This window comes from Mobula birostris, chromosome 4 (assembly GCF_030028105.1).
Source record: "Mobula birostris isolate sMobBir1 chromosome 4, sMobBir1.hap1, whole genome shotgun sequence".
Lineage (NCBI taxonomy): Eukaryota > Metazoa > Chordata > Chondrichthyes > Myliobatiformes > Myliobatidae > Mobula > Mobula birostris.
The window spans coordinates 135204659-135217239 of record NC_092373.1 but is presented as its reverse complement, the minus strand read 5'-3'; the positions used below and the strand labels follow the sequence as shown (position 1 = coordinate 135217239).

The window sequence follows — 12581 nt, the reverse complement described above, 5'->3', positions numbered from 1 at the left end:
CTGGTGGAACGCAGCCCGCCAGGCAGCATCTATAGGAAGAGGTATAGTCGACGTTTCGGGCCGAGACCCTTCGTCAGAACCTTGCAACATAGTTTTTCATCATACTGGCTGATGTTTCTGAGAAATACAAGTAGTTCAACATGGAACAGGAAGTTTTTCATTAATAACCTCAGGGAGTTCAGAACTCCTGTGCAGGCTCAAATCCTGAGTTTTCTGAGAGATATTCACCATGTGTTCTAGTATTTTAACATTTTTTAAATGTCTCCAATAATGTTTAACACTGTGATTAATTTTGCCTATACTGAGGATAACATAAATTATTTGTGAATGTGAAAATTATTCACATGCTATTTGACATCTGTGACAACCTGTGAAGCCTGTGACTTAGCCAGTTGACAAAATATTTCTGTGGGTGAAAAATTTTTAAGAATTACAGATGCTGGAAATCGGTGAAAAAACAGACGATATTGGAAAATGTCAGCATCTCAGGCAGCATTTGCTGAAAAAGGAATAGAGTTAATGTTTCATATTCAAGATCCTTCATCTGAAATAGGAAAGAGAAAAACAAGTTTATATCACTGCTACTGCAAACTAACTTGTTTTCTCTCTTTTCCAGTTATGATGAGGTGTCTCAGACTTGAAATGTTTCTCAAGCTGTCTAACCCACTAAGCATCTAAAGTTTCTTATTTTCATTTCTGTGGGCAGGGTTTGCGTAGGCCTTGTCAGATTACAGATTACTTTGCAATATGCAGGGTTTTCTCAGTCATATTGAAGGTAGATCAATCCAGGAAATCCTTGCTATCACACTCTCTGGGGGTAAATGTGAACCTAGTAATCAGGGAAGTAGCAAGTGTGGAGATACATCAGAGCCACAAAATGATTTATCTATAAATACAAGGAGAGACTGAAAACACAGAAAATCAAATAAAATAAATATATGAAATGTTTTAATAGAGTGGATTCTTTAAGTGTCTTTCATGACAAGTGGCCATCAGCTTAAAATTATCACAATCAGTAAAAAATATGAGGAAACTTGTTTTATACGGTGTACAGGTGTCCCCTGCTTTTCGAACGTTCACTTTACGAAACCTCACTGTTACAAAAGACCTACATTAGTACCCTGTTTTCGCTTTCAGAAGGTGTTTTCACTGTTACGAAGAAAGGCAGCACGCGATAAAAGGCAGCGCACGCCCCGAGCAGCTGCTCTGCCCTGATTCGGAACGGCATTGCTTAAACACGTTGCATTGAGCAGCCGTTAGCAAGTTGAGTTCTAAGGTGTCGGAAAAGCCTGAAAGAGCTTGTAAGGGTGTTACACTTAGTGTAAAACTAGACATAATAAGCGTTTTGATCGTGGTGAACGAAGCAGGGACAAAGTGAGTTTGGTTTGTGGAAGTTGATGAAGATGATGTTGAAGAGGTTTTGGCATCCCATGACCAAGAACTGACAGATGAAGAGCTGATGCAATTGGAAGAGGAAAGGATAACAATCAAAACCGAATGCAGAAAGTGAAGCAACTGCATGAGATTTTTGCTGCAATGATAAAGTACGACTTTAATTTTGAAAGGGTACATCGGTTTAGGGGATATTTGCAGGATGGTTTGAGTGCTTACAAATAACTGTATGATAGAAAAATGCGCGAGGCTCAGCAGCCAAGCAAGCCTTCCACATCAGCCACAGCAGACAACGAACCTCGACCTTTGACATCGAGGCGGGCAGTCATAGGAGCAGATGAGCTGCCTGCCCTGATCGACGATGAGATGACACCCCCGTGTCCCACCACCCCAACACCTGGGCCCCGGACAGATTCTGTACCGATTCACGAAGAACACAGCGATAGCTGGGAGGCACGCAGCACATCTTTAAGAAAAAAGCCGAAATAAACATGCTAATTAATTAGGTGCCACCTAGCATGTAATTGTCGGCCCAGATCAGAGGCGATTGCCGATTGCGTCGCCTCTAATCTGCGCCGACATTTACGTGCCGGGCAGCACCTAATTAATGAGCATATTTATTTCAGCTTCTTTCTTAACGATGTGCTGTGTGCCTCCCGGCTACCGCTGGACCCCTGTGTTCTTCGCGGCAATGTATCGGGTCGGCGGCCTGGAGGGTGGGAGCCACTGCAGCACCCAGCCTGCGACGACTCAGCCTAACACACCATCATCAGTGTGCTCGGCGCTGTTTTCCCAATTCCGGTAAGTGATACTACACTGTACATATATTATTTCTACTTTATATAGGCTGTGTACTTTTATGTGTTATTTGGTAGATTTGGCAGCTTCATAGTTTAAAGGTTACTGGGAGCACGTTTATGCCAACAGCGCTTGCGTGAGATTTTCGCTATGGAGATCAGTGCGGGCAATCGTTGTAGAGAAGTATTTCTACTTTATATAGGCTGTGCATTTATCATATCATTCCTGCTTTTACTATATGTTACTGTTATTTTAGATTTTATGTGTTATTTGGCATGATTTGGTAGGTTATTTTGGGTCTGCGAACGCTCACAAAATTTTCCCATATAAATAAATGGTAATTGCTTCTTCGCTTTATGATATTTCGGCTTACGAACCGTTTCGTAGGAACGCTGTACCTTCAGATGGCGGGGGAAACCTGTATTGTATTGCCATGTGAATGATTAAGCTAAAGCCAATTCCACAGTTGAATTGTTTTCCTGACAAGACATCTATGAGGAATTGAAACATATGTTTTAAACATTGGTTATTAAATTGTATTTAAAAGGTTATTAGCATGTTGCTGCTTTTATACCCAAGCTAAAGGTCATCAAGTTACCAAAAATCCAAATATAATCACTTTACATTAATAATAATACGTTTGGGGGAAAAAAGCAAACATGAGAACAAATCAAAGTAAAAACCGTTGAAAATTCTCTGACATTATTCTTTACTGATTTTGTTAAGACTGCATTATGTTGTAGATACTTCTTTTTGTGGCAAGATAGATTATAAAATGGTAATAAGTATGTAAAGCTTGCCCTTACTTAAAGCATACTGATCTTTTCCGCATCTTCCCTCCTAAGATTTCCCAGCTGAAACCTGGCTTAGATTTGATAAATTGCAGTCTTGATTAGATGTGTAATATTTATGACTTGTGTGATTTTAGGATTCCAAAACTACTATGATGCCTGTTCAGAAGGTCTAAAAGAAGCCAGCGTACTGCTTAAATTCGGCGGTCCTGGAGGTTCATGCCATCCTCCCCCGCGCTCACCAATTTGTTGGGGCTTGTTAAACCACTGCTACAATGGAACCAACTTCTTTACAGGAGAAATTGGAATACGACTGGATTTTATTGCTTTACACAAAAAAGTAAGAAAGACATGAATGTAACTTCAAGTTAAAGCAATCAAAACTTGCCCTAAAAATTGATTCACACACAAAATGTTGAGATTGTTTTTAATTAAGATTATACAAAGTTGATTCTCTTGTTTGGCCTTAGAAGTTTCAATAACAGAATGGGAACAAATAATTTAAATTGAAATTATTGAATACTGTGACTTATAGATTTACTATTTTAACCTGTTAATTGAGTATTTTTGATTGTGTGCAATCATTGTGATGTGATTTGATGACAAATTATTTGTTATGATACATGGCATGTGGCATCCGTTAGTCTCGCCTGTCTAAACCACTAAAGCATGGATCTGCACCTGGAAAGACTGGAGTGTCCTCTCCAGGGCGCAGGCCTGGCAAGGTTGTATGGAAGACCGGCAGTTGCCCATGCAGCAAGTCTCCCCTCTCCACACCACCGATGTTGTCCAAGGGAAGGGCAAGGACCGATACAGCTTGGCACCAGTGTCATCGCAAGAGTTGCCAGAACGAGGTTGAAGACAACGTCGGACTGCCTTAGGAACTCCAGCTCCAGATTTGTCCTCAGGGTTTACTCCCGAAGCCTTTCCCATGAGTGGGTATGGCCGCAAGGCAGCGGAGGTTTAAAATCAGAGTTTTCCCTCTCTTAGATGGACTGCCTTCCCAGGCTGACGAGCTCCATCTACCTGAAGCACTGGTTTTAAGACGCCAGGACCCGCCTTCGCCCCTTCTCCTGTCAGTAGAAACAGTTCCGCCAGGCTTAGAGGCTAAGCCACACGAGAAGGCCAGAAGTTGGACTTGGTTGTCAGAGGCTATTTGAGGCGCATGCCGTGAGGAGCACTTTTAGGCTGTGGGAGCTTCTCCCCACTACCACTCCTCGGCTTGACAACCTTAAGAAGCTTATGGTACAAAGTACATATTATAAACAAAGTGAAATATGGTTGTGGAAGCAGTTCTTCATATAAAAATATATTCTGCCTACTAAAAATAGAAAGTGCTATCTGATCCGACTCCGATCCAAGTGAATCATTCAGCTGGCCAGTGCAAAATGCTTCTATAGCTTATCAGTCTGATGCCACTAAAATCTTCTTTTACACTACTAACAGTTGCACTCAGGAATTACATCTAAAATATTCTTGAACTTTATCTCATGCATTCCACAAACTATTGTCCACCATTAAGGACCCTCACCATCTGGGAAATGTCCTCTCCTCATTACTACCATCAAGGAGGAGGTACACGAGCCTGGAGACTCACTCAAAGCTTTAGGAGCAGCTTCTTCCCTTTTCATCCATTTCTGAATGGTCCATGAACCCATGAACACTACCTTGTTCTCTGTCTTTTGTACTATTCATTTATTTTTGCAATTCAGAGTGGTTTTTTCATCTTGCACTGTACTGCTGCCATAAAACAACAAATTTCATGACATGTCAGTGATAATAAATCGGATTCTAAGAATTTCACAGGAACTGTCTCATTAACCAGTCCACACACTAAATGGTCATGTAGCACCCAACCTTAAAGGTCAGGCTAAAGTGACTACATATTATGTTGTTTCTTCTTGTTCCTAGTTGCATATGCCAACATTATGCCCCTCAAATCTCTAAAGGCACTGATTTACATTCAGAATCATATTTATTATCACTGACTGAGATGGCATGAAATATGTTGTTTTGCAGCAGGACAGAACAAAGACAAAGCTACTAAAATTGCAAAATTAAATAAATAAGTACAAATAAAAAGGAATAACGAGGTGGTGTTCATTGGTTCACAAACTGGTCAGAAATCTGATGATGGAAGGGAAGAAGCTGTTTCGGAATCATTGTGTGTGGGTCTTCCAGCTCCTGTACCTCCTCCCTAATGGTAATGACAAAAGAAGAACATGTCCTGAATGGTGAGAGACATTAGTGATAGATGCTGCCTTTCTGAGATGTCGTTGTGTCCACGATGGAGCTGGCTGCGCCTACGGCCCTCAGCAGCCTCTCGGAAACCCATGCATTGGAGTATAAGCTCTGTATAACAAGCTGTGATACATCCAGTCAAGATGATCTCCACTCTACATCTATATAAATTTGCAAGTCCTTGGTGACATAGTAAATCTCCTCAAACTCCTAACAAAGTAGAGCCACTGGCATGCCTTCTTCATGATTGCATCAATGTGTTGGGTCCATGACTAAGCTCTGCGAAGTTGATATCAGAAACTATATTACTATTATAAATGAACTTATCAAGCACATCTGAGAATCAGTGTCAGCTAACTTTACCACTGCCAATTAGTCAGACTGAGTGGTTTGCAGGCAGGCATGTGTATAATTTCTTATTGTACCCAGTTCTAGTAGTGCCCAGTTGCATCTTCATGTCAATCAGAGAAAGCAGATGCTTACTCTGGACAGAACTATTAATGGTGCTTCCTAAAGCATCAAAAATATACAATAATTGCATGAACAACTGTAAGTGAACGGAATCTGAAGGCAATATGATAAGAAATTGGTGAAAATCCAAATGATCAGATGGATAGGGAAGCATGCATTTTCGGTTCTACTTAGAGCACAACTTAACACTTTTGTTCTTTTTATTTTGTACAAGTGGATGAATTCTTTTAAATGATTCTACAACTGTAAGTTAAAGTATTTCAGTACAATGGCTAGCCTTTATTATTGATCCTGTCTTAAAGTCTTTCACGTGCAAAGGTGTGGACATCAGCAACTTCCACTAAGCACCTAATGTTTAGAAAGTAGAATGCAAAAATGGATCATCTTTCCAATGTCTTGCATCTTCATTATATCACCTGACAATGTGGTAGTCTCTTGATTTACTTAGTACAGCGTTCTTAAAAGTACTACTCCATATAGCAATGTCAGTTTATCAAGGCTATTGATCAGCACAAAATCTCTGACCCTTAGATAAGATATTACTCTTGATTCAATGCTATAGCTGAACTATTTACCTATAGTTGTTCAGTGAGGCAGCACAGCTGCTGAGGTTTAACTGACTTTAGTTTAAATTTTAAAGCTTAAATTAACTTAGTTTATTCAATTGACACTGGCAACTGCCAGAGCAGTACTTCTCAGTCACAGCAGTTTGTATTAAATGTCCACGTAGAAACAACAGATTGTTCCATGTAGAGATTTTCATTTAGAGATCATAGGGGTGTGACATTTGAGAAAACTTAGAAGGTTGGGATGAGGGGTGGGATGGAGAAGTATGAGTGGAAATTCTCCAGTGGAGATGTGTCAGTGACGATCTTGGAAATAATGACTTTATGTTCACTAGTGTGGTCACCCTCCAGAGCAGGGGTAGGCAACCTTAAGCAGAAATGTTTTTCTAGCATGCGTTATTCATTAATTTGAGGCAAAACATAACTAGATGTATTTAAATGGATAATTCCCATATTTCAGGTTTTTTATGGCATTTATCTGACTCATTAATATGCGATCCAGCCCACAGAGGCTAAAAGGTTGCCGACCCCTGCTCCAGAGGGTGTTCTGGAGATTTGATACTCAGCATCACATGGTTCAGCAAACAGTATCTCCCTCACATGTGTTCCCTCACCATTTGCCGAGGACTCAGTCTGTGAGCTTTGGTATGTTAAATGCTTGACCCGTATGGGGGATATTTCCCAAAGCTTACATACGTACCAGTCTGGCACAAAAAGGTTGTGCATTATCAACTGGCTTGAACTTGCTTAAATCTTTCTCCATTAAGATGCTTGGTTCAAATGTTTAATTTAATATCTACTAGCATTTGTGGGCAATAAGTAATGTACATTGGTGTAAACACCTGGTATAATTCTCTATTGTCTTCATTAGTTTTACAGTTATTTGTAATTTTACTGTTTGTTGAACGTTCTGTACACAAGCTAAATTATTAATTTCTTTAACTGATCGCAGCACTATTGGAGTATCCTTTCCAACTTAAGAACATGATGTTTGACAGGCTACACTATGTATTTGTGTCATGCCAGGAATCCATGACCCCTATTTTGAGTTCTGGTTGTTATTGATCAATCAAGTGAATTCATTGCCAAGTACAGTAAACATTAGAAATGCATTGGTAAAGTAAATGCTTGTTTTTTTAAAAAACTGACTGGTTCTGGGCTTAGCTTGAAATTACTGGACAGAAGTGATTACTTTGCAATGCTCAGAAAGCCGAACTAAATTGGTTTTTAGTTTAACCACTTGCTAATATGTAAAAGCATTGTGGCTTCATTATTAAGCACACCCCAAGTAACCAAATAGATTTAGATTTATCCGGCCAAGGATGCAGTTACTTTAAGTCTAGATTTTAATTGTACAAATCACTCGTATTACCATTCTTTAAGTACTTTGGTCAAATATAATTAAAAACCAAACCCAATAGGAGAGGAAGTTAAGGAGAGCCAATATCAGGCTTCAAAAAGCAAAAGGAGTGCAATAGCAATCCAAAGATTTCAAAATTCAGTGTGTGGTTCAGCAAAGAAAGAAATCTCACACATGACTATTTTTCTATACCCTTTCGCCACCGTCACCACCTCTTGCCCCACTCCTCCACACACCCAATACAGGTGTCTCAAGGCCCCAGAGAGGACAGAAACCTTGCAGAACAGAAGTGTGCTTTCTTTATTTTAATTTTCCGTATGAATATGTTTTTACAAGGCCCATGAATCCAAGAACATTACTGCTTTTTACGCATTACATTTTGAACATTATTTCTTTTTTCACTTTTTTTGAAACTTATAGTAATTTTTATGTTTTGCTCTATACTGCTGCTGCAAAAGAACAAATTTCACAACATATGTCATGACAATAATTCTGATTCTGACTGATTTATTTCTCAATACTTCTAGAGTTTTTCATTAATACACAAATCCATAACTCAGCTCACAAGAATTAAAAGTGGCCATGCCCATTTTAAAGCTGCTTGTACTTTAAGCAGCAAAATTCACCTGCACATTCCAACTAAGTAAGTTGTAGTTCTATTCAGTGCTCCTGGTGCAGCCTCCTCTACATTGATGAGACACAATGTAGACTGGGGGACCACTTTGTCGAGCACTTTCACTCCATCAAGATTTTAATTCTAATCCCCATTTCTATTCCTATATGTCGGTCCATGGCCTCCTCTTCCACCACTCTCAGGTTGGAGTAGCATGAACGTCGATGTCTCTAACTTCCAGTAATTTTTCCCCCTCCCTTTCTCTCTTCTTCCATTTCCACTCTGGGTCCCATCTTACTTCTTTTCCTCTCTTTACCTGCATAGCATCTCCCAATGGTGCTCCTCTTCCCATTTCTCCCATGGTCCATTCTCCTCTCCACCGTATTCCTTCTTCTCTTGTCACTTATCTTTTCCAAGTTGCCTACTGGAGCAATAGGTTCACAGCAGATGCCATCTTATTGACTGTTCACCCAATCCTGGAACACCTGCACAGCAAAGATGCATACATCAAGGTGCCCTCTATCGACCACAGTTCAGCATTCAATACCTTCATCTTTTCCAAGACCTTGGGCTCAATACCTCCATGTGCAATTGGATCCTGGATATCCTTACTTGTCAGTAATTTTCCAGACTGGATTTCCCAATCAATTCAGATTGGCAACAAAATCTCCTGCATGATTTCCAACAGCACAGGTGCACCACAGGGCTATGCTTAGTCCCCTGCTGTACTTGCTTTACACCTATGACTGTGTGGCTGAGAACAGCTCCGATGCCATATTCAAGTTTGCTGATGACACCACTTGTGGGCTGAATCAAAGGCATAAATCAGCATACAGGAGAGGGTTTGAAAACTTGGCTGAGTGGAGTCATAACAACAGCCTCTCACTCATTATCAGCAAGTCCAAGGAACTGATTATAGGCTTCAGGAGAGGGAAACCAGAAGTCCATTAACCAGTCCTTATCAGAAGATCAGAGGTGGAGAGGGCTAGCAACTTTAAACTCCTGGGTGTCACTATCTCAGAGGACCTGTCCTGGGCCCATCATATAAATATATTTGCAAAGAAAGCACAACAGCAGCTCTACTTCCTCAGGAATTTCTGCAGATACAACATATCATCGAAAACCTTTACAAACTTCTATAGATGTATGGTGGAAAGTGTGCTGACTGGCTGCATTATGTCCTGGTATGGGAACACCAATGCCTTTGAGCAGAAGATCCTACAAAAGGTGGATTTGGCCCAGTACATCACAGTTAAAACCCTCCCAACCATTGAGCACATCTACATTGAAAAGCAGTATCAATCATAAAGGATCCTCACCACCCAGGTCATGCTCTTTTCTCGCTGCTACTCTCAGGTAGAAGGTACAAGAACCTCAGGACTCGCACCGTCAGTTTCAAGAACAGTTACTACCCCTCAACCATCATGCTCTTGAACAAGAAAGGATATCTACACTCGTTCTACTTCTAGGGTTCCCACAACTGATGGTCTCACTTTAAAGACTCTGTCTTGTTATTTCATGCTCGTGGTTTATTGCTATATACTTATACCTACATTTGCACAGTTTGCTGTCCATTGATCCTATTTACAGTTACTGTTTTATAGATTTGCTAGGTATGCCTGCAAAAAAAGAACATCAGGATTATACATGGTACTCTGATAATAAATTTTATTTTGAACTTACTAATGTCCGTATAAACCACATTCACTGCTCTACCTTCATCAATCCTCAATGAATTCAATCAGGCGGGAGGAGAAGATGGCGGCCCGACGCAGCGCGCGTAGCTTCTCCGGTGAAATGATATCATATTTGTTAAATAGGGGCTGTGCACAATTCTGATTTGATGGAGACAGCCGTGAGAAGCATGGAGGAACATCTGGAGAAACTTCTGAAATGTCCGGTTCGCTGACGCTGCTACTGTGCGATCGAGAATCTCTGGAGGGAAGGCCCCAAATCCTCGGCTTTGCCTGCTGCTGGCGGCCGGGGCTGGAGTCAAAGCGCTCGGCAGAGATGGTGCTTGGTGTCAGAGGGCTGGTCGGAGGCTCAAAGTTTTTGGATGACTCAGAGGTCGGGCATGGCAGGGAGAGTTTTCTTCCTTCTCCCGTCTGCGTGAGATGTGGGACTTTTGAGAGACTTTGCACTTTTTTTTTTTTATCTTGTCCATGTCTCCCTTCCTGTTTTGGACTTCCATGAGCACTGACTAAGCAGACAATTCCTCCAAAATGTTCTTGTTTTCTTCAGCTGTGATACTATCCCTGATTAGCTATGCCACTATCCAGACAAAGGTGAGGTTTGCATTTTGGGAGTACTAATAAGGCTTGGAGATACACCTTGAATGGTAGGATCCTGGGGAGAATTGAGGACAGAGGACCTCGGGTAAAAATGCATACGTCTTTGAAGGTAGTAGTTGTATTATGTGGAAAAACTATATATTTTCTCCTTGGGGCAAAGGATGTTAAGAGGGTCATGATTGAGGTATATAAAATTATGACTGGTATGGAAAAGGTAGAAAGCAAGACAAGTTGCCCCATATCTGAGGTATATAAAACTAGAAGGCACAGGTTTAGGGTCAGAGGAAAGAGATTTAGAGAAGATATAGAGAAGTTCCTCCTTCACCCAGAGAGTGGCAGGTGCATGGAATACACTGCCTGGGAGAGTTGTTGAAATGTCTAGCTGAGTGCATGAATCAATTGTGCATAGAGGTTGGGTGCTACATCAAGCACTGGCTGATAGTGTTAATGTGGAATGGTGCCCTCTGATCGGCGTGCAAGTGAAGGGCCGAAGGGCTTATTTCTATGCTCTATGATACTATGTATTGGTGCGTGGCCAAGTGGTTAAGGCGATCGTCTAGTGATTTGAAGGTCGCTAGTTCGAGCCTTGGCTGAGGCAGCGTGTGTGTCCTTGAGCAAGGCACTTAACCACACATTGCTGTGCGACGACACCGGTGCCAAGCTGTATGGGTCCTAATGCTCTTCCCTTGGACAACATCGGTGGCGTGGAGAGGGGAGACTTGCAGCATGGGCAACTGCCGGTCTTCCATACAACCTTGCCCAGGCCTGTGCTCTGGAAACCTTCGAAGGCACAAATCCATGCTCTCATGAGACTAACGGATGCCTATTATTATTATGATACTATGATTTAACCATTTATTTGAATCTATCATATATAAAAACAGAAACTGCTGGAAATACCCAACTGGTCGGGCTGCATTTGTGGAACGAGAAACAGGGTTAAATGTTTCAGGTCAAAGGCCTTTCATCAGAATAGGGAAGGTGACAAAAGAAACTTGTTAAGTTGCAGAGATGCTGAGGGTTGGTGGAGGCAGGAGAACGTTGCTAATAGGACAAAGCCAAGGTGACCATGAGGGTAACTTGTAGACGAGGTTACCTAGTTGATGAGTGAATGGGAGCATCAGAACATGAATAAAAGAATGCAGAGTTGAAAAATGCAGAGCAAGTAGACAAGCCCAGCAGATCAAGTACATCCTTCACTCTCAAGATAAAAAGCAAAAGGGGTAAAATAAAATCAAACTGTGCCAATATTACAGAAGGACAACTGATGCAGAGCAAGAAATCAAGTTACCGGAAGTCAAAGAATTCAAGATTGTCCAGAAGGTGCAAACTTTCCCCAGATGGAAAATGAGTTAGCATTACTGAAGCTTGTGTTGGAATTCATTTTGATAAGAAGCCACAGATGGGTATGTCAGATTGGAAAGAGGGTTGATAATTAAAGTGACAGACAAAGAGAAGCTTAAGGCCTCCCATGCAGAGTGAATGCAGATGTTCCATAAATCGATCACCAAATCTATTTTTTGGTTTCTCCATTGTAGATGAGATCACAGACCAGAATGGATGAAGTGCAAGTGAATTGCTGCTTTACCTAGACAGTCCCTGACTAGTGGGAAGGGAAGGGGTGAAGGGACAAATGTTGCATTACCTTCACTTGCAAGAAAAAGTGCTATTTGAAGAGGGATAATTGATGGGAATGGAAGAGTTGATTAGAGAGTTACAAAGGGAATGGTTCCTGCAAGATACTGAAAGAGCAAGAGAGAAGAACTTGCATCTGCCTGTGGAATCTGTTTGAAAGTGGCAGAATTGTGCACCGTCCTCGGGGATTATCCAGAGCTTCCCGTTGCTTCAGTCTAAAACAGTAATTCATTAGCTATAAAAGGCTTGCAAACAGATGCAATTACCTTATCATTTCATCACTGTATCAGAGTTCAAAGTATGAGGCAAGAGGCAGACTTCTGGACACCTCAATCTTCTATCTTTTCAAATTTGTATTATCTTCAGGAATAGTTAGAAACTCGTAGATCACCTTTCTGAAGTCATTCTTCACTAGGTACAGGA

At 41.1% G+C, this 12581-nt stretch overlaps 2 protein-coding genes across 5 annotated transcripts in view; one reads left to right on the top strand and one right to left on the bottom strand.

The window, feature by feature from the left end:
* Positions 1 to 12581, top strand: part of idua (alpha-L-iduronidase) — a 179303-nt gene that overhangs the window by 89813 nt on the left and 76909 nt on the right. For all 4 annotated transcript variants that reach the window (XM_072256094.1, XM_072256096.1, XM_072256093.1 and 1 more), the window contains one exon: positions 3119 to 3321. In XM_072256094.1, coding sequence (XP_072112195.1) covers positions 3119 to 3321 — 203 coding nt within the window. The remainder of the gene's footprint in view (positions 1 to 3118; positions 3322 to 12581) is intronic.
* Positions 1 to 12581, bottom strand: part of slc26a1 (solute carrier family 26 member 1) — a 129336-nt gene that overhangs the window by 77720 nt on the left and 39035 nt on the right. The window lies entirely within an intron of this gene.